This window comes from Haemaphysalis longicornis, unplaced genomic scaffold (genome assembly GCF_048455015.1).
Source record: "Haemaphysalis longicornis isolate Haplotype H1 unplaced genomic scaffold, Haemaphysalis longicornis Haplotype H1 scaffold_10, whole genome shotgun sequence".
Classification (NCBI taxonomy): domain Eukaryota; kingdom Metazoa; phylum Arthropoda; class Arachnida; order Ixodida; family Ixodidae; genus Haemaphysalis; species Haemaphysalis longicornis.
In genome coordinates this window covers 5,163,134-5,185,492 of record NW_027526204.1, presented here as the reverse complement: position 1 = coordinate 5,185,492, position 22,359 = coordinate 5,163,134, and the positions used below count along the sequence as shown (strand labels likewise).

Here is a 22,359-nt window from a genome sequence, read left to right as displayed (position 1 = left end):
TTCACAGCACAAAAACGTCCCCACGGTTACGATCGGGCAACAAGCGTCAAAATTAACCGCACAGGACCGAATGGACAAAAGGGGCCAAATTTTACCTCACGGAGAAATATCGTGCAACAGGCGACAAAATTCACCGCTGGAAGCCGATTGGACACAACAGGCGTCAAATGTCACTGCACGAAAACTTCCCCACGGTTACGATCGGGCAACACGCGTCAAAATTCGCCGCATGGGGGCGAATGGACAATAGGGGTCAAAATGTACCACACGGAGAAATCCCCGCAGTGGGGATCGTGCAACAGGCGACAAAATTCACCGCTGGAAGCCGATTGGACACAACAGGCGTCAAATATAACTGCACGAAAACTTCCCCGCGGTTGCGATCGGGCAACACGCATCAAAATTCGCCACACGGGGCCGAATGGACCATAGGGGGCAAAATTCACCGGTTGGGGAGTTATCCGCAGATGGTATCCTGCAACAGGCGAAAATATTCACCGCGGGGGCTGACTGGACACAACAGGCGTCAAATTTCACAGCACAAAAACGTCCCCACGGTTACGATCGGGCAACAAGCGTCAAAATTAACCGGACAGGACCGAATGGACAAAAGGGGCCAAATTTTACCTCACGGAGAAATATCGTGCAACAGGCGACAAAATTCACCGCTGGAAGCCGATTGGACACAACAGGCGTCAAATGTCACTGCACGAAAACTTCCCCACGGTTACGATCGGGCAACACGCGTCAAAATTCGCCGCATGGGGGCGAATGGACAATAGGGGTCAAAATGTACCACACGGAGAAATCCCCGCAGTGGGGATCGTGCAACAGGCGACAAAATTCACCGCTGGAAGCCGATTGGACACAACAGGCGTCAAATATAACTGCACGAAAACTTCCCCGCGGTTGCGATCGGGCAACACGCATCAAAATTCGCCACACGGGGCCGAATGGACCATAGGGGGCAAAATTCACCGGTTGGGGAGTTATCCGCAGATGGGATCCTACAACAGGCGTAAATATTCACCGCGGGGGCTGACTGGACACAACAGGCGTCAAATTTCACAGCACAAAAACGTCCCCACGGTTACGATCGGGCAACAAGCGTCAAAATTAACCGCACAGGACCGAATGGACAAAAGGGGCCAAATTTTACCTCACGGAGAAATATCGTGCAACAGGCGACAAAATTCACCCCTGGAAGCCGATTGGACACAACAGGCGTCAAATATAACGGCACTAAAACTTCCCCGCGGTTGCGACCGGGCAACACGCATCAAAATTCGCCGCACGGGGCCGAATGGACCATAGGGGGCAAAATTCACCGGTCGGGGAGTTCTCCGCTGAGGGTATCGCGCAACAGGCGAAAAAATTCACCGCGGGGGGCTGACTGGACAAAACAGGCGTCAAATTTCACAGCACAAAAACTTCCCCACGGTTACGATCGGGCAACAAGCGTCAAAATTAACCGCACAGGACCGAATGGACAAAAGGGGCCAAATTTTACCTCACGGAGAAATATCGTGCAACAGGCGACAAAATTCACCGCTGGAAGCCGATTGGACACAACAGGCGTCAAATATAACTGCACTAAAACTTCCCCGCGGTTGCGACCGGGCAACACGCATCAAAATTCGCCGCACGGGGCCGAATGGACAATAGGGGTCAAAATTCACCGGTTGGGGAGTTATCCGCAGATGGGATCCTGCAACAGGCGAAAATATTCACCGCGGGGGCTGACTGGACAAAACAGGCGTCAAATTTCACAGCACAAAAACGTCCCCACGGTTACAATCGGGCAACAAGCGTCAAAATTAACCGCACAGGACCGAATGGACAAAAGGGGCCAAATTTTACCTCACGGAGAAATATCGTGCAACAGGCGACAAAATTCACCGCTGGAAGCCGATTGGACACAACAGGCGTCAAATATAACTGCACTAAAACTTCCCCGCGGTTGCGACCGGGCAACACGCATCAAAATTCGCCGCACGGGGCCGAATGGACAATAGGGGTCAAAATTCACCGGTCGGGGAGTTCTCCGCTGAGGGTATCGCGCAACAGGCGAAAACATTCACCGCGGGGGGCTGACTGGACAAAACAGGCGTCAAATTTCACAGCACAAAAACTTCCCCACGGTTACGATCGGGCAACACGCGTCAAAATTCGCCGCATGGGGGCGAATGGACAATAGGGGTCAAAATGTACCACACGGAGAAATCCCCGCAGTGGGGATCGTGCAACAGGCGACAAAATTCACCGCTGGAAGCCGATTGGACACAACAGGCGTCAAATATAACTGCACGAAAACTTCCCCGCGGTTGCGATCGGGCAACACGCATCAAAATTCGCCACACGGGGCCGAATGGACCATAGGGGGCAAAATTCACCGGTTGGGGTGTTATCCGCAGATGGGATCCTGCAACAGGCGAAAATATTCACCGCGGGGGCTGACTGGACACAACAGGCGTCAAATTTCACAGCACAAAAACGTCCCCACGGTTACGATCGGGCCACAAGCGTCAAAATTAACCGCACAGGACCGAATGGACAAAAGGGGCCAAATTTTACCTCACGGAGAAATATCGTGCAACAGGCGACAAAATTCACCGCTGGAAGCCGATTGGACACAACAGGCATCAAATATAACTGCACTAAAACTTCCCCGCGGTTGCGACCGGGCAACACGCATCAAAATTCGCCGCACGGGGCCGAATGGACAATAGGGGTCAAAATTCACCGGTCGGGGAGTTTTCTGCTGAGGGTATCGCGCAACAGGCGAACACATTCACCGCGTGGGGCTGACTGGACAAAACAGGCGTCAAATTTCACAGCACAAAAACTTCCCCACGGTTACGATCGGGCAACACGCGTCAAAATTCACCGCACAGGGCCGTATGGACAATAGGGGTCAAATTTTACCTCACGGAGAAATCCCCGCGGTAGGGATCGTGCAACAGGCAACAACATTCACCACTGGAAGCCGATTGGACACAACAGGCGTCAAATATACCTGCACTAAAACTTCCCCGCGGTTGCGACCGGGCAACACGCATCAAAATTCGCCGCACGGGGCCGAATGGACCATAGGGGTCAAATTTTACCTCACGGAGAAATCCCCGCGGTAGGGATCGTGCAACAGGCAACAACATTCACCACTGGAAGCCGATTGGACACAACAGGCGTCAAATTTCACAGCACAAAAACTTCCCCACGGTTACGATCGGGCAACACGCGTCAAAATTCACCGCACAGGGCCGTATGGACAATAGGGGTCAAATTTTACCTCACGGAGAAATCCCCGCGGTAGGGATCGTGCAACAGGCAACAACATTCACCACTGGAAGCCGATTGGACACAACAGGCGTCAAATATACCTGCACTAAATCTTCCCCGCGGTTGCGACCGGGCAACACGCATCAAAATTCGCCGCACGGGGCCGAATGGACAACAGGGGTCAAAATTCACAGGTCGGGGAGTTCTCCGCAGAGGGTATCGCGCAACAGGCGAAAAAATTCACCGCGGCAGGCTGACTGGACACAACAGGCGTCAAATATCACTGCACAAAAACGTCCCCACGGTTACGATCGGGCAACACGCGTCAAAATTCGCCGCATGGGGTCGAATGGACACTAGGGGTCAAAATTCACCGGTCGGGGAGTTCTCCGCAGAGGGGATCGTGCACCAGGCGACGAAATTCACCGCGAGGGGCCGATTTGACACAAGAGGCCTCAAATTTCACTGCAGGGAGACTTCCCCGCAGTTGTGACCGGGCAACACGCGTCTAAATTCGCCGCACGGGGCCGAATGGACAATAGCGGTCAAAATGCACCGCTCGGGGAGTTCGCAGAGGGGATCGCGCAACAGGCGACAAAATTCACCCCGGGGGGCCGATGGGACACAACAGGCGTGCGATTTCACTGCACAAAACCTTCCCTACGGTTACGATAGGGCAAGACGCATCAAAATTCGCCGCACGGGGCCGAATGGACAATATGGGTCAAAATTCACCGGTCGGGGAGTTCTCCGCAGACGGGATCGCGCAACAGGCGACAAACAACATGTCTGCTACCCCCCCCCCCCCCCCCCACTCCGTGGAAGCTGAGGGGCAAGTCGACGCGCGCGGCACCTAGGAGATTAAACATCCCCCTCGCGAGGGGCACGATCAAATGCAGAGCATTTCTGCGGTGGGGGGGGGGGGCGCCTGCAAGTCGTATGGATTACGTATTGGTTGTTGTTGTAATTGTTGTCTTCCAGCGTAGACATTGTCGATGAAGTCGATGGTGAAACGTGCCGTGAACCCCCTGCCGCGGCTATGACGCAACGTGGAGCGGCTATGACGCAACGTGGCGCGGCTATGACGCAACACAATCTAACACAATCCACTTTAATGCAATACAATCCAAATCCAAGCCAATCCAATCGAATCCAATCCAATGCCCCTCGCGAGAGAGTGTTATAGCGCCGAAATCGCCACCACGCGAACGCGTGATGCTGACGTCACGATCACGCCACAGATGTTAGCGACCGCAGCGCGCGCGAACGACATATGTGGTTTAAACGCGAACCGACCGCGGCGAGAGAGCGCGATGCGAGCGCCCCACCTGTTCTTGCGCGCGAACCTACCGCGGCGAGAGAGGGTGTTGCGCACGTTCCCACCTGTTGTGCGCCCGAACCGAACGCGGCGAGAGAGGGCGTTGCGAGCGGAGAGAAGGCGAGGAGGACGCGGGGGAGAGGGCGCACCTCTGGCCGACGGTTGAATGAGTCAAGGATATAAGGCACGTTCGTAACCTTCCGTTCTGTGTCGGCAATGTGGCTCAGTTGGTAGAGTACCGTGCACCTTGCGCTCCGCCCGCAGAGTCGTAGGATCGAAACCTGGCGCCGGCAAGTATTCATATAGTGTAGGGGGAGCGATGCGGACGCGGACTACGGACGCCAACGCGGGTGACATCGTGAGTTACTGAAATGCTCTGCATTTAAAAAATTCACCGCGGGGGGCCGATGGGACACAACAGGCGTGCAATTTCACTGCACAAAACCTTCCCCACGGTTACGATAGGGCAACACGCATCAAAATTCGCCGCACGGGGCCGAATGGACAATAGGGGTCAAAATTCACCGGTCGGGGAGTTCTCCGCAGAGGGGATCGCGCAACAGGCGACAAAATTCACCGCGGGGGCTGACTGGACACAACAGGCATCATATATCACTGTACAAAAACTTCCCCACTGTTACGAACGGGCAACACGCGTCGATATTCACCACATGGCGGCGAATGGACAATAGGTGTCAAAATGTACCACACGGAGAAATCCCCGCAGTGGGGATCGTGCAACAGAGGACGAAATTCACCGCGGGGGACCGATTGGACACAACAGCCGTGAAATGTCACTGCACGAAAACTTCCCCACGTTTCCGATCGGGCAACACGCGTCAAAATTCGCCGCATGGGGGCGAATGGACGATAGGGGTCAAAATGCACCTCACAGAGAAATCCCCGCAGTGAGGATCGTGCACCAGGTGACGAAATCCACCGCGAGGGGCCGATTTGACACAACAGGCGTCAAATTTCACTGCAGGGAGACTTCCCCGCAGTTGTGATCGGGCAACAGGCGTCGTTAGCCAGTTGTTGACTCTCAACATACGTGCACATGAGTGGCATCGCCAGCTTCAGCATCGCCTGATGTATCTGTGACGTCACGCCAGCCGAAGCCGCCGTTATCGCCACTGCTGCTTCTTCCCTCCCTCTTAACCCTTCTCGCACAACGCTACATTAACCCGTGCTATCGCAATAAACGCTTTGTCTTGGCCCAGCCGCTGCCCCGGCGTGTTCGTTTCAGTGGCGACGAGGACGGGATGAGGACGGGGCGTTAACTCATTCCACCATGACCGCTGCACCCACGGGAGGATACACCAGCCCGCCGCAGTTCGACGACACGAGCAACAAGTGGCCCGCTTACCAGGTTCGGCTGGAAGCCTTCTTTGAGGGAAATGGCATCACGGAAGACAAAAAGAAGCGGTCTCTGCTGGTGACTGCACTGTCCACCCACACCGACGACGTACTGAGCGGACGCTGTGCTCCGGATAAGGCGAATGAACTTTCGTACCCGCAAGTGGTAGCCTTGCTTCAGCAGCACTTTTCGTCGCAACTGAACGAGATAGCACAGTCGTATAAGTTCTTCACCCGCAACCAGCTGCCTGGCGAACCGGTCAAGGATTTTATCGTGGCGATTCGGCAGATAGCGGACACCTGCAATTTCGGTACTTCATTGGATAGAATGCTTCGAGATCGCATCGTGTGTGGAGTGCAAAGCGCAGGAGTGTGTGGACTGCAAAGCGCAGCAGGGGGCCTACGGCGCTCATTTCGTGGAAGGAGCGCCTACGGCGTTCCTTCCACGAAATGAGCGCCGTAGGCCCCCTGCTGCTACGTTGACGACCTCCGGAGGTGCCACCGTTCCTGATTACGTTGAACGTGTTTTGGAACACGGACCAAAGTTCAGCTATGAGCCACCTGCTAGTCGGCCTCAACTTCTTGCCTTGGTGCGCCACGTTGCTGAGCGCCTCTGCAGAGGACCGGGACCGTGCCGGCAGCGACGGAATCGACTATTTGCTTCACATAGTAAGTGGCAAACCTCCAGCAAAGCCCCCCTTTAAAAAGGTGGCAGAGTGCTAAGTTAGTCAAGATAAGTTAGCTAAGTTAGTCAAAGTTAGTCAAGAGGGGAGTTGCGACAACCTGTCTTCAAGCTGCATTCGTTAAGTCATGTCAGCATAAAATCGACGTCAGCTTTAAAAATCAGACTACGCGCTCAACAAACGCTGGGTATCCTGCAGCTTTTACCAAAAATGTTTGTGAAACCTCCTTCAAAAGGTGAAAATAAAGAAAAAAGAGCGTGCTCAGTTGGAACGTAACACAACGCACGTTATTCCTTATTTTCACCGCATTTCGCATAACGTCAAGAAGGCTGCGGCGAGATATAAAGCGAACGTGTTGTGTTCCGCCCCGTGCAAATTGGAAAGACTGTGTCCAATGATGGAAAAGAAAGAAACCAAGCGCAGTTGCACCAAGAAATATGAAAAAAATTCCCCGCATTTCCCCGAGGGGAAGAATGTGAAAGTGCGAATGCACGAGTTGAATTTGCGCAGTTCGGTAATGTTCGCGAAAGAGAGATCACACACACACACACACAACTACAAAGAAAGAAAGATGCATTTATTCACAGACACCTATTTGTGTTGTCGTTGTACTTGATTGCTAGAGCGGATCTCAGCTTTGAAATTTCGTGTCAGTACTCCTTTAAGCGGGTGCATTAGCCCTTCTCACGCCCGATTCCTGGCCAATCCCCCACGTGGGTATGTGCCCTGTCAGCGGCCAGGCAGCGCGCGCCCATCTCCCCCCGTTGCCAAGGAAGACGAGGAGATTCCTGGCCAATCCCCCACGTGGGTATGCTATGCGGACATCGCCGGTGGACGCAGGTTCAGGGTCGCTTAAGAAGTGCGTTGCACTTAAAACGTTACACTGATTGCGTGCGCAACGTTGTGTACGAGATACCACTGCGCTGCGGTTTTTCATATGTCGGACAGGCAGGCCGATGCTTTAATGATAGGGCACGTGAGCACCAAGTTGCTGTACGTAGCCATCTAGGTGGTCACATGAACGACCATTGTAAAAGATGCGGGTGTGAGCCACTACTAGATAAAACCAAGTTCCTCAAACGAGCCTCTGATAAAACAGAGAGAGAGATTATCGAAGCTTTTTACATAAACAAATCAGGTAAAAAATGTATTAGCACACCATCATTGTCCCTGTACGATAAAGAGATAAAATTTTTACAAGGTGTCCTTTAAGCAGTTCCCTCCGCTATCAAATGTACTTTTCTTTTTACTTCTTCATCGTTTTAAGTTTCGTATGTGTTTTTTTTAGATATAAGCATGCTTGGACGCTCTGAAATAAACAGTTGGAAGTCAGCGCCCGGCTACGTCGTCTGTGTTTCTCGCCTTTCGTCCTGTCAGTTCGCGCTGTTGAAGTTTCTAGATCGTGAACCAACTAAATCGCACCAGAGTCTTGTTATGTCAGTTCACTGCCAGGTGGTCTGTAGGATACGCCGATAATTGTTTTTACTCCGTGGGAACGAATTTGCACCCAGGTTAGTTCAATTGTGTCGTCGTTACATAGAAGTGATGAGTATATGGTGTTTTTACAGCAATCAGAATGCCACCCCCTCTACGACCGATTCGGTCTCGGCGATACAGAGTAAAGTTTGGATTAAGCGGAATGATTTCGCGGTCAGGAATGTCATCATGTAGCCACGTTTCTGTTAGGATGAATATGTCTGCATTAGCGTCACATATGAAACTGTCAAGATGGTCGCGCTTTGGTATTAGGCTGCGTATATTAGTGAATGCAATGCTAAAGTTTCAGTATCACAAATGCCGAGGGGTGTCGTTATAGTTGGGGCGGGGCGAATCACGTCATTTACTGTTTCCGGTCGGGTTAGTGGTTGAATCTTCGATTTCTGTTAGATTTTCAAGTAGTCTAGTACATTGTAGGACGGAGTCGGAGGCGGCATCGTAATAATAGCATTTCTTGCCAACATGCAGTCTGTCGAGACTAAGTTTAAATGCACATTGCGCAGGCCTGATGAATTTCAAAAGCTTTGAGCGAGCAAGACGGGTGGAAGAGGTGAAGTCCTCTCTTATCGCAAAGTTTGTTTTTTAGTTTGGGGCCGCAAGACAGTATTTCCTCTTTGGTCTTAAAGTTCATAAATTTAACTATTATGGGGCTCTTTTTTTTTCAGGGGAAAATGTTCCGATGCGATGCGCTCGCTCGACACTGTTCGGAAATATTTCAAATGCCAGTTGTTCCTCGCAAAACGCCAGAACTTTATCTTCCGAGTCTTTCCACGTTTCCTTATCATTTTTGTCGATTCCAAGGAAAAGTAGATTGTTTCTGCGCAGTCGGTTGCTCACATCAAAACTTGCAGCCTTGAGAGCTGCAATGTCTTGTTTTAGAATACCTGATTCTACAGATGGTTGCGGCGTTAGGATGTTCGTGATAGGCCTCTAGCTTAGACACCCTGCTCGACAGCGTTGATATGATACCTTCCTGCGTTTCATGGGCTTCCGTCAGTTTTTGGAATTCTGCGTGGGTGGCAGTCTGTTGATCCTGAAGCTCTTTAATTGCGGTTAGAATGGTTGTGATTTCCTTAGTGGGACCGGGGTTTAGCTCTACGTCTCCACTAAGCAGCAACAGTAGCTGGTTCAGTAAGCCTTGCGCGAGCATGGGATAACAGGCACAGTTGATACAGTGGAAGTACAGGGCGATGGGGCACGACACCGCAATAACATAGCGATTGCTAGAGCGATATTCTTTAGTACGGTTGAGGTAACTAACCTGGAATGTCAGAATGGTGAGCATTCTGACATTCCAGCATTCTGACATTCAACTGCGGTGTTTCTGAGAAAGCTGTATAGCTTTCCTTTGTAGCCATAGGCTGCATTTAGGTGGATGTCAAACTTTCCTTTAACCCGCCGCGGTGGCTCAGTGGCTAAGGCGTTGTGCTGCTGAGCACGAGGTCGCGGGTTCGATTCCCGGCCGCGGCGGCCGCTTTTCTGATGGAGGCGAAAAGCAAAAACGCCCGTGTGCACGAGATTTCGGCGCACGTTAAAGATCCCCAGGTGGTCAAAATTAATCCGGAGCCCTCCACTACGGCGCGCCTCATCGCCTGAGCTGCATCGGCGTTAAACCCTACAATCAATCAATCATCAATCAAACTTTCCTTTACAGAAACTTACTCCACCTTTGGGATTTCCCCTAAATCTGGTCGATTAACGTGCATGCATGCTTGCTTGCTAGCTTGCTGGCATGCATGCATGCATGCATACATCTATGCATACATACATACATGCATACATGCATACATACATACATGCATACATACATGCATGCATGCAGTAGAACTTTGAAGATGGTAGAGAACACAAGAGAAAAAAAACTTCGAACAAGGTAAAAGCACGATTGTTGCCCACGTTTCAGCAAAGAGACTTGCTTCTTTCGTCAGGGCGCTGACGAAAGCAAGTATACATACATACGTATGTATACATGCGTATACGTATGTATACGTATACGTATGTATGCATGCATGCATACATACATACATACACACATACATACACACACACGCACGCACGCAAGCAGGCACGCAAGCGCACACACACACACACACACACACACACATACATACATATGCGGCAGCGGTGGCGTAGAGGTAGAGCATCCGCCTCGCGTGCAGAAGGACCGTGGCTCGAATCCCGGTGCCAGACAATTCTCACCCGATTTAAGAAAAGAATGGCAAGTTGGGCGAGTTGGCGTTGATTCATCTTGAAAACAGGCGCGGAAAGACGTTGATTAAGAAGAGAAATACAGGACGACGCGCTTCCTGCGCGTCGTCCTGTGTATTTTTCTTCTTAATCAACGTCTTTCCGCGCCTGTTTTCAAGATTAAGAAAAGAAAAAAAAACAGAAAATCTGCGCATTGATGGAATTGGAGAATGGGGCTTGGGGGTGTGGCCTGACCCCTGTGACCATTGCCGGTAACGCACTCCCTCACCAGAGCAGGATTGGCCGCCCTCGTGTAGTAACGGCCACAACCTCCCATTAATACGCCAATTAACCCACGGCCCTCAGTCTCTTGTGGCTGAGAAGCAACTGACTACGGCGGCGGTCAGACCTCTGACGCAGCAGAGGGTGCTTAGCATACCTGGACCCGGACATGCCGCCATTGGAATCTGAACCTGGCAACGTTTAGCACGTTTAACTTTATCTAATGAAGCGAGTCTAGAGGTATTGCTCGAGGAATTAAGGGGCATTAAATGAGTTGTCATAAAGCTTAGTGAGGTTAGAAGTACAGGGGAAGCCTTTACGGTGCTGAAAAATGGACACGTCCTATGTTACCGTGGTCTAGTCGACAGAATAGAACTGGGAGTGGGATTTATATTCAATAAAAGCATAGTTGGCAACATAAAAGAACGCTATAGCACTAACGAAAGGGCAGCAGGTATGGTAATTAGGCTGAATAAGAGGTACAGACTCAAGGTGGTACAGGGCTACACGCCCACATCCAGCCACGACGACCAGGTAGTGGAACGCTTCTATGAAGATGTGGAATCGGCAATGGCTAAAGTAAAAACACAGTATACCGTAGTTATGGGGGACTTCAATGCTAAAGTAGGCATGAATCAGGCTGGAGACAAGGCAGTTGGGAACTATGGTCTGGGTGTAGAAATAGCGGGCGGACCTACTAGTCGAGTTCGCAGAACGGAATAACCTACGCATAATGAATACCTTCTTCTGCAGACGGGACAGCCGGAAGTGGACGTGGAGGAGCCCGAATGGGCAGCATAAAAAATAAATAGACTTCATATTGTACGAGTGCTGTACGATGATGTAAAACAAGCGTTTTGCCTGCTATCGCGGTTTGGTGCCGATATAGCACAATTCCTACTTTTGCTCTCTGGTGACGTGGAACTAAACCCCGGTCTCGTTGATGACACTAAGATGGCCGAAACACTTGTTTCTATCCTTGAAAGTATTTGGCAAGCTTGAAGCAGGGCAGGGTGCTATTTTAACTGAACTAAAAAGTCTGAAGGAGAGGCAAGATGCGACTGATAGCGAGCTCAAGCGCCTAGCCGAACGGCTTGGAACGCTGGAAACTAAAGTTGCGTAGCACTGCACCACGAACCCTTCTACACCCAGCGACACTTTAAGCAGCTTAAACGATAGATTAACAACTATCACAGCAAAGTGTGATGATGCGGAGAACGGGGTTCGGCGGTGTAACTTTTATGGTATTCAGGATGACCCTAAGGACGACTGGCCTGGCTCTAAACAGAAAATGGTCAATTTCTGCTCAGATAAGTTTGAAGTTACCTCCGACAACCTCAGGTTTGATCGCGTGCAGAGCCCGGTTGGGAAGGTTTGCTCCCGATAAATTCCGACCCATAAATGCAAAGTTCTGCTTCTTCAAGGACAAACGAACCATTCTAGGTTCGGCACACAAGCTTAAGGGATCGTTTTTTTCGATCGGTGAAGATTTCGCCTTCTCAACCCGACTAGCCAGAAAAAAACTAATAGCTTTCGCCGGAAAAAAATATAAGACATTTAAGCTATCGGTGGATAGAATGCGCATGGACAATAAAAGCATACATACGACCCCGCAACTGATACTGTTATCGCTTCGAACATATAGCTAAGAACAGAAATTCAGCAGTGTGTCGTGTTACTCCCTCTTCAGAATTTCAGCAGTGTGTCGTGTTACTCCCTCTTCGTTTTGTGTTCGTTTTATCCAAGCTGATTCCCACCGCAGATGTACCAACTAGCCCAGAACAGAGCCATTTTGTAAGAACAGGCGTCCACCCTTTGCGACCTAAGAACCACTCAACTAAAGAATTGCCGTCGTTATCGGTTACGTAAAATAACATTCGAAGCTTACCTCCTAAACGCGACCAGTTATGTTCTTACTTGGACGACAGTAATAGCGACATCTTGGTGCTAACTGATACTTGGTTACCTTCTGACATCAGTGATAGCGAACGTTTTAACAAAAAGATGAACTACAGCGTTTATAGATGCATAGCGAGGGCCTCTGTTCTGGCAGTCTTGGTGCCATAGGGAGCTTAAGAGGGTTCAACGCTGGTCGACCACTCTCGACATGTCGTAGACACTCGAGGCACGGCCCGGGGGTTAAAAAGAAGGCCCCTTCACCCCGAGAAATCGGAGTGGCGCTGGCTACCACCGCCAAGCACAGGAAAAAATTACATTGACATAAATACCACAGAAAGTGGAGGGGAAAAATAGCCCCGCTGGTAGCGTAGTGGTTATCACACCAGACCGGTATTCTGGAGGTCGTGGGTTCGGATCCCACCTGGCGGGCATTTTTCCTCCACTTTCTTTCTTTCCAAATTCTTGATCTGTTTCTATGACCAACCATGTCCTCCCCTTTGCTTTCCGAGGTTTTCTTAACTGCCAACCCTTATTTCTGTCTTTATATATACACGCCGTACGCGGAAGATGACACAAGAAACCATTATACAAGAAATATCCTGGGAGGTCACACGAAAAAAGAAGTTAAGCAGGTTAGAAAGTTACCAGACAATTTATTACTGTTCAATGATCGTCGTCAGGGCATTTTTAAAGGCTTCTGCATCCTGAATGCTAACAATGGTATCTGGTAGGCCGTTCCATTCCTTAGCTGTCCGAATAAAGAAAGATTCTGCAAATTTGGAAGTTTTGGGGCGAGGGTAATGAGTTTGCATAGTGTTGCAACAACGATCAGAGAAATGGGGGCGTTGGGTGACGTAAATGCTCGATGGGGATGCGTGATAGAATTTGTGAAATAATGCGAGTCGCGCAGTTTTTCGGCGGTGACTAAGAGGAATGAGTACGGCATGTTTCTTTAAATCTGTTACACTGGTGAACGATGAGTAATCGGAAAAGGCGAATCTGGCAGCGCGGTTTTGGATGGCTTCTAGGTTTTGGATGAGATAATTCTGGTGTGGGTCCCAAACTGCTGCGGCGTACTCCAGTTCGGGGCGTATTATTGTGGTGAAAGCTAATATTTTTAAGTGGCTGGGAGCAAACTTCAGGGTTCGTTGAATATAACCTAAAGATCAGCTAGCAGTTGAAATGACGTGATTGATGTGGAGGGTCCAAAATAGGTCACTTGAGACATGTATTCCAAGGTATTTTTAAGAGCTAGTCTATTGTAGAAAACTGTTATGTAGAGCGTAGTTGTACAAAAACGGATTAGTACGTATGTGAAACGACACTGATCTACATTTAGAAATGTTTAAACTCATCTGCCACTTGTGGAACCAATTTTGAACGGCTGTTAAAGGCCAACTGCACTCAAAAATTTGTCTTGCTGAATTAGGTCTAAATGTGTTTTGCATGCCACCAAAACATTCACGGCGAGGTATTAGTCTTGGTTAACACCCGATTATTTTAATTAGAAGCATGAAAAAGTGCTCCCGAGCAGACGACGCTTGCACCTTGCGGAGAGTCGCTGCGTTAGCGCGCTACCGGATGTGACGGAGGTTGGGGAACCCTTCTCGCGCTGGTCGCTCCGTCAGCCCGGTTAGCCCCGTCTTCCCGCGTTGCTGGCTGCTGATCGTCGAGTTCGTTTACATTCTTTTCCTTATTGAATAGCTTCAACGCAATGCCGCCACGGTGTGTGGCCTACGGCTGCTCGAACTCGTGCGCCACACCTAACACCAGCCTTCACAAATTCCCAAAATGCGTCAAGCTGAGGAAGTTGTGGACGCTGGCGGTCAGACGCGACAAATGGGAGCCGACCAAGCACAGCGTCCTCTGCTCAGCGCACTTCAAGGAAGAGGACTTCCTCTACAATCCATCCCTCACCCCTCTAGTTGGCTGCAAGCAAATGAAACGACTACTGAAGCCCCGCGTCGTGCCGTCCGTGTTCCTTCATAGGAGTACGCAGGTGGACGCTCCACCTCGGTCAGCGTTCGAGAAGCGGCGGCGCATAGAAGTAAGTAAACATTCTCAATTCCTTCTGAACAGTAAATGTGATGACGGCTGTCAGTGACGTTACAATAACGCGTATTATCAGGTTGTGCGTGCAGCCTTGGAGGCGCCAGTCGAGGCCCACGCCAGCGCTAACGCCGCGAGAGCAGAGCTGGTGGTGCGCGCAGCCTTTGACAACGCCGTGGAGGCGCCAGTCGAGGACACCGGCATGGAAGAGCTCGGAGCAGGCGATGGCTCATTTCGTGGCGTTCAAGTCGATGCTGACATGTCAGAAAGCAGTGGTAAGTCGTGTCGTCGGCTCGCCTTTGATCATTGGTGGAATTTTGTTATCGCTCAGCGCACACGTCCGCCGAACGCGCATATTCAGTGCCGCTGCATCGCAGCCGCGAAAACTTGGCCAAACATACTGCCGAAGTCGACAACTCGCGCTCTAAGTCACGAAGTCTCGGTTTACGTGCTTCGTTCTGGCATAATCAAAGTATCTCGTCTAAAGCTCCAGCTGGCCTTTGAGCGTGAAGCATTAATCTCAAAGTATTGTTTTTTCGCATTTTTTATTGTTTATTATTTTCTTGTGATCATTGGCCGTGAGTAAAGCTTGACTGACTCGTCCCGAAAAAGTTGTTCCTCCCTCCAGCCCGAAATAGCAATGCTTGCCCCATAGTGCAGCATTTTGCAAAAAAAAAAGATTGCTTTAGTTCATGTGACGCATTCATGACCGCTGAAGTACTTTTAGGCTATTTGTATTAAAAACAGAACACGAGTACGTTCAGATTTAACCCGATGGTGCAAAAGCGCGAAGGCTGTTTGGTTACAAGCAACAGCTTTTTGGGAATACTAATGTTGCAGTTCAAGCATGCTTGTGTATGTTTGTGTGTGCTTTGGGCACTTCTAACCTTTTAATTCCTTTTAAAATTCCGTGTTCCCCCCCCCCCCCTCCCCCCAAGAATAAAGAAAAATAAAGTGGGGAACAGTACCCACTCCAGCAAGGCTATGGCAAGTTTAAAGCCAATATAAAATAAATGAACGGGGCTAAAAGCCAAAACATTTTTATGATTGAAGAAAAGCCAATTTGCAGGGTAAAAAAAAAACTACTTTCCACGTTCCATATGCTCGGGCAGCAGGTACATAGAACGTGAGAAGAGAGTCGGCAATCAAGGATGTGATTGAAAGCAAACTGAGAAAACAGGTAGCAAAATGTCCTAATTGGGAAGTGCAGTATAAAAAATGTAGTTAGCAGCGTGAAAAAAAAAACCCGGTTAGGCAGCAGAGGGAGAAAAAAAACATGAAAAAAAAAACAAATTCATATGGTGTTTCACTTATAAAGTTCGCCACAAATGTCCGTCTAGAAGGAGCTGTTTTAAAATGAAAGTCCAGTTGGGGTATTTCCGTTCACGAGAATGTCTAACTGCGAGGCCCTGCTGAAACACCGCACACATTATGCACAGTATTCACAAAATACAAAACGGAGCACCGCCAAGGCACTCTAAAGGTAATAAATAGAAAGTCACTGGGTCCAGCGCAAACATGCAGCTCTCACTGCCACTCACTGTCACATGGTACACGCGAAAAAAAAAAAAACGACACCACGCTGCAGAAAGGCACGAATTGTCCCAGGGAACAGGACTCCAGAGACAACACGTGTTTCCTGTCATGTGCACACAAAACACAACTTGAGAAAACCAAAAAACAAAAGAAAAAAAAAACGCGCACTGGAGAGCCGCACAGATTACAAGTGATGTTGGACCGCAGGAATGCCCACGCTTGTAGATGGTACGGTGCCGATGAAGGACCATTGGTGACACACCGGCATCACAAGTTGGGTAACGAACGGGAAATGAAGTCGACGAGCTCAATTAGGATCTGGATGGCTTCAGAATTATCCAATAGATGCCAGAGGTTTGGCGGTTCAAGCGGTGGCCGCACAATGCGCACATTCCACAAGCCGCACATTCCACAAACAATCACCTTCCCAAATGGGACCGGAAACAAGGGTAAGGTCGATCCAAGACTCCGAGTAGGCATTTTGAAAGGTCGCTACCGCAGTTGGGTCATTCAGTATTTTTAGTCGGGTTTTGTGGATGAAGTGGGCGAGCTGGACGCCGCGGGAGTTCAAAACATCGCCTCCCCAAATGGGATTCCGGGCGTTGAAATCTCCTGCCAATATCACATTCGTAGCACAGTATCGTTTGAGGACATCATTAATTCGAGGCAAAATAAAGTCCATCGGCACTGATGGCGCAGTATAAGTAACGATGAGAAGCATGGTGGACTGCTGATTTTGAAGTCGCAGAGCCACAATATAAGGAGACACGGTGAGGGGAAAGACATTGAATTTACGCCGGGGTATGAGGACCATGCATCGGGGAGTGTCTCGATGCAGAAAACGAAGCCAATTGGGTGGCACTCCAAGCCCGGTTGATCCGCTGGCATATGGGTCACAAACAACAGCCACATCAATGTGCGCTGCTTCGACAGAGCACCTAACCTCTGTTACATTTCTCACCGGGCTTCAAGGTGTGTGGAATCATTCTGTTGCAGATGACCTTGCAGACACTGCGTGTCCCACTTGTGGCCACAGGGCAACTGCGACAGCATCGAAGTATTCTCAAGTGTACCTGCCGAAGGCGTCAGTGAACAAGCAGACGATGACTGCAAATCTTTACAGGAGCTGTGGTGAGAATATACTTGCTGAATGTGCCTTTTGTGGTACGAACTGTGTCAATTTTTTTTGCCTCTACAGCTGTGCAGACTAAGGAGTCCAGCCTCGAGAATGGATTTGGCCACAACTTTGGACCTCTGAATAGTGCTCCTGCTCCAGACCACCCTTCAGCACAAGATGTGCCACCATACTCAGCCAGCCCTATCCTCAGTGATAGTGGCAGTGAAGTGAGTGATGATGATGATGACAGCATTACCACTGAGGACCTTGACGAAGACGACGAGTACGACGAGTTCCTAGAAGTGCCAGAAGAGCCAAGTATGTACAGCAAAAACTTTTTAAGTCGGACCTCTAGGAGTAAAAAAATGTATGAATGATCGGAATGTCGAATTATTGAATGAATGACAAAGTCAGCGCATCCACAATTCTTTTTACGCGTACCTTTATTTAGTGAAGGAGTCAGTGATGCTACTTTGTCTTTTGGTGGGTAATTGGAAGCAAGAACAGGTGTTCGGATGAGCAACAATCTGTGCAGAGCTGGCATATTGCATAGAACCTCATAGCAGAATTATTCCGGAACAGCGAGAGCATCTGCAGCGTCTAGCCAGTAAACAGTTGCGGCGTGCGCTTGCATCTTCCCCACCACTAGGGGGATAGAACGGGTGGGTGAAGGGCGGCGTGTTGCGTCATAGCGTTTCGAGGAGGCGTTGGTCTGACTGAAGCGATGTGCAGGTAAATTTGTGACAAAATAATGAAGGCCCACCGCCAGAGGGCAATGTGTTTTTGAAGGGAGGGAGTAGTAACATCGAATTATCTTGATTTCCAAATTAGTGGGGGCCGAATAAACGATGTTTTACTTTACAACATTCTTATTTAGTTGTGGGGCCTGCTTGCAATCATTTGCCGCAGCTCACCTAAAATATTTTTTACAGCTCACGGGAAGCCCGCTCCACTGACCCCATATCGGAGCCCAAATACGTCGTGTTTGAAAGTTGCCTGCTGGACCTTTGCAGCCTTTGCCCAGTTTGTGAAGGATCCCGCACACTGCGCATTACAAGAGTTGGCACCCTTGTGCGTGTGACTGGGACGTGCGTGTCTGACCATGATTTCTTTTGGGAGAGCCAGCCGTCTCTACACAAGAAGGCCCTTGGCAACATCCTTCTTGCTGGTCAGTCTATTATATACTGTGGCCATTGTAGTTGCAATGAGGCAGTGAACTATCTGCTTAATGGCTGAGTGGAATGGGTGAGAAAATTACTGCCAGTCTCATTACACACTCAGCAAAACTTAATGTGAATTGTGTGTACCTATAACTTGTTTATAACTATTTTATCAAAAAGTTAGTCCCTTTCTGAGCAGGTACATTATCTGAGGAGCATTTGTTTTATGCTGGAAGCATAGCTGTGGAGTTATAATTGACTGCTTCAGAACGTCAAGTGACTCATTGTAGCTAATTGCAGGATAAGTTATACAAAACTGCAACCATGTTTGTTGTACAGCACCAGACTCAAAAAAATATTGTTTAGCTATCAAGAATAACCATTACCGTAGCAGCAGTTGCATAAGTACAGCAGAACTGATGGAAGATGGGAATATTTCCACTTTCCAATTGCATTGACATAGTAAGGGGCATGCTTGTTCTCAATTACATCCAGTGAAGTACATTTGCAACTACCAAGGTTATGTTTTCTATCATGTTTTTATGAAAGATTCCAATCTAAGCTCCATCATGAAGTAAAGGTGATGGCCCACTACGGCAGATGACTGGGCTTTTGTTTAGTGTCTTAAAAGCCAGGCTTATGTAGGTCAGTGTTCAGTTTTAGCGCTTTGATTCCAGCTGTCTGATGCTAAGGCAGGCTGACTGTGAGATCTGATACCTGTCTAAAAGGATATGTACAGGTAGCAGTATGTGATTGGCTGCAACTCCTTTAGCAGATCTTTTATAATGTTACAAGACAAAAGTTTTCATCGCACTTTCAAAAGTAACATCCATCAAGCTCCACTGGAGTATCTTTATGAATTGTATTGTCAATGGAACAGTTGGCCAGTGTCAACATCTTGAGTGCTTTTAATGGGAGCTGTTTGTGTACAAATGGCGCAAAAAAGTGGACAGCTTTGTAGAGCAGGATGTAATTTCCAGAAAAATGGCATGTTAGTATTGATTCTATGTCAGGTGCACAAGAAAAGAAATGATAGCATTCTTTGATAAATCTAAAGGAGGCACATAACCATGCGGGGGGTGCAAGTGTTAGAACTCGTCTCCTTTTTCTCAAAAATTATCGTTCTGTGCTGCACAGTGATGGGACGGAGGAACAGGCCGGACTATACCCCCCTTTTCAGGAATGTTGAGTCACGCCCTTTCAAAATCTTCTGGATATTCCGGCACGACAAGAAGTGTTCTATTTTGGAAGATAATTTTACTTTTACAGTTTTGTGAACACAACTCACTAATGTGTATCACAGCCATTTCTGATTTCGTTGCAAATGCAATAAAAATATTTTATTGCATGAGCAGTAGAAACATCATGTTGGCACTATTGAACACGAGAGAGGGTATGAGGAGGAGGGAAGCACAGTGCGAGTGAGGTGGAGGCAAGTGGTGGAGTACACAAGGAGTCACTTGGCTGCAGGTGGAGAGGGGTGGCATCAGTATGATACAGCAGTAATAGATCCTCTTTACCAAAGAAACAGAAACCCCAATTGCTCAGGCTGCTTCATGTAGCCGCTTGTACACTTTGATGCCTAGTATGCAATGAAATGGGAAGCGAGTGTGGGGCCGAGTTGTCAGGAAGAAACGGATGAAGTGTGAACAAAAGCAAATGCTGTCATGAAGCAAACTCCGGGGCTTACTGCGACAGAGGAAGTAAGCAAAGCCTTGTGGCAGGGTGTGCGGGTGAGGCTTGTAAGCGGTGCGTGTGAAATGTACACTTACCTCCCCAAGCTGAATCAAAATGTGCTTGTGCTGATCGTCCAGTTTGTGATGTGGACGAGTGTGATGCCGATGCGTTTTTCGGAATCTGCCTATGCTTGTTTTCTTTTGGGGAGGGGGTGGTGGGGGGTGGAGGGCTGCTTACTTAAACAGATTGTGTGTTCTTTCCTTAGGTGCAATACTGTTCAGTGGGTCAAACCCAAAGAAGTCCTTGCGTCTGCTCACTAGTATTGGCATTGGAACCATTGCAGTGCGGCAATTTTTCAAGATACAGAAAAGTGCCTTGTATCCATCAGTGCACCAGGTAATTTCAACATAAATAATTGAAAAAGTGGTGCATCAAGGTGTGTTGTACTTGAGTAGTGGCCAAATTCTTTGCAGTTGCTTGCACTGCCATGGCTTTCTACACATCCGGATGCTTTGCTTCGATTACTTTTAGAAGCTTGCTCTCATCTGCATGGCTACAAGTAGTGGACACTGCATGCACAACCAACTGGTGTTGCATGGCTTTCCATAACATTGAATGCTAATGATCATTTTACTAACCACAAGCACCCTGTAAATACTACTGTTAATGCAAACATAGCGAGTAGCCGATGCACATTCCTTCAGCAGCAAGCTAGAAAAAGGAAACGCTGAAAATCTTCTCAAATTAAGTCTGTTCAGCTATAACTGCAGGTATGCCAATTACAGTGAGCAAGATTGGAAGTGGCACGAGCAAAAGCAACTGTCGGATGGGTCCCCAAGTGTGTTTTCATGAACGGCCTCTAGTGTTGCCTTTTTTGTCGTTAAAAAGGTCTAATTTGGAGCTGTATGCATTGCATTTGTCTGTCAAGATTACCACCTCACCACTGTAGTAGCCCAGTGGCTAAGGCATTGTGTTGCCCATCCCGTGTTTGCGGGTTTAATCTAGCCATGGTGGCTGCTTTTCTGATAGAGAGGTAAAATTGAAATACCAACGTGCCGAGATTTTAGCTTACAGTAACGATTCTCAGGTGGCCTTACCTATCCACTAGCACCTCACAGACAAGGTGTAGCTCTGGTGTATAAAACTACAAAAGTACACACTTCTGTTTGGATTGGAATTATCACAGCAATGCCCTTTGGGGTGTATCTATTGAGTCGTACGAAATTGTTATGCTTTCAAAAAAAAATTTTTACAGGTCTGGGCAGATGAGCAAAGCCGTCTTCTGATGGAAACCTCAGACATGCCAGTGAGTCTCGCAGGAGATGGCAGATGTGACTCGCCCGGGTACTGCGCTAAGTACCTGTCGTACACATTCACTGATGCCACCCGTGATGTGATTCTGCATACTGAGCTTGTTCAGGTAAGAGTAATTGCCTGTACATGTTTCCTCCTCGAGCTGTTGTTTACAATTGCGCTTTGATGTTGTATAGGTTGATGAAGTGGGGAACAGCTCGCGCATGGAGCTTGAAGGCCTGAAACGCTGTTTGGAGTTTCTTCTGAGGCACAACGTCCAAATAAGCAGCATTATAACTGACAGGCACAGCTCTGTGCGTGCTTTTTTGAAGAGGGAGTACCCTGAGGTGCTTCATCTTTTTGACTGCTGGCACATGGCGAAAGGCAAGCGCATATCTTGGCACAAAGTTTTCATGTGTGCATTGACTTCAGATAAGTGTTGTACTCAGTCATGCGGTATTTCAGGCATTAAGAAGAAGCTGCTTGCTGCTTCAAAGTGCCGTGGCTTGGAAGTACTTGCCCAATGGACCCAGGCTATAGTCAATCACTTATATTGGAGTGCTGCGTCCAGCAAAGATCACCCAGCGATGATTGTGCCTAAATGGACATCACTGACCAACCACGTTGCCAACATTCATGAGCACAACTCTGCCGCCTTTCCATCTTGCATTCATGGAGATTTGAGTGGAGACGAAAGACTCTGGCTTGACGAAGGTAACAAGTACTCAAATTTGAGAAAGAGTGGAAAACATGATTTTTTTTTTTTGAAGGATCTGACGCTCACCGAAAATTGACTTCAATAGTTCAGGCACCAATGCTGGTAAAGGACGTGGCGCAGCTCTCCACCCGCGAGCAGACTTATAGCTGTGAGGCCTTCCACAGCCTCATCAACCAGTTTGCTCCAAAGACGTACCATTACAGCTATGGTGGAATGAAAACTAGGTTAGTGCTTGCTCAACTGTTGCTGTGCAAGTGACCACCTGCCCTCATTTCTCCTTTTTGGCAATATGCACTTCCACTATACAT

The 22,359-nt window shown here is 48.7% G+C and overlaps 2 protein-coding genes across 2 annotated transcripts; both read left to right on the top strand.

Annotated features, from left to right (window-relative positions):
• Window positions 1-5,870: 5,870 nt before the first annotated feature.
• On the top strand, window positions 5,871-6,676 carry LOC144158088 (uncharacterized). The gene is made up of 2 exons (XM_077688746.1): window positions 5,871-6,264; window positions 6,573-6,676. The coding sequence occupies exons 1-2, from the start codon at window positions 5,889-5,891 to the stop codon at window positions 6,674-6,676; spliced, it is 480 nt and encodes a 159-aa protein (XP_077544872.1). The 5' UTR covers window positions 5,871-5,888.
• Window positions 6,677-17,668: 10,992 nt separating this feature from the next.
• LOC144158087 (uncharacterized) lies at window positions 17,669-21,520 on the top strand. Its single transcript, XM_077688744.1, has 4 exons — window positions 17,669-17,686; window positions 18,323-18,371; window positions 20,306-20,410; window positions 21,255-21,520. The coding sequence occupies exons 1-4, from the start codon at window positions 17,669-17,671 to the stop codon at window positions 21,518-21,520; spliced, it is 438 nt and encodes a 145-aa protein (XP_077544870.1).
• The last annotated feature ends 839 nt before the right edge of the window (window positions 21,521-22,359 follow it).

Bases quoted from the DNA above. Each gene is read 5' to 3' on its own strand.
- LOC144158087 (XM_077688744.1), top strand. The intron at 18,372-20,305 runs GTCAGTCTATTA...TTCTTTCCTTAG, and splicing joins TGGCAACATCCTTCTTGCTG to GTGCAATACTGTTCAGTGGG. The intron at 20,411-21,254 runs GTGCCTTGTATC...GTATCTATTGAG, and splicing joins ATTTTTCAAGATACAGAAAA to TCGTACGAAATTGTTATGCT.
- LOC144158088 (XM_077688746.1), top strand. From the start codon at position 5,889: ATGACCGCTGCACCCACGGGAGGATACACCAGCCCGCCGCAGTTCGAC. The intron at 6,265-6,572 runs GTACTTCATTGG...GCGCCTCTGCAG, and splicing joins AGCGGACACCTGCAATTTCG to AGGACCGGGACCGTGCCGGC.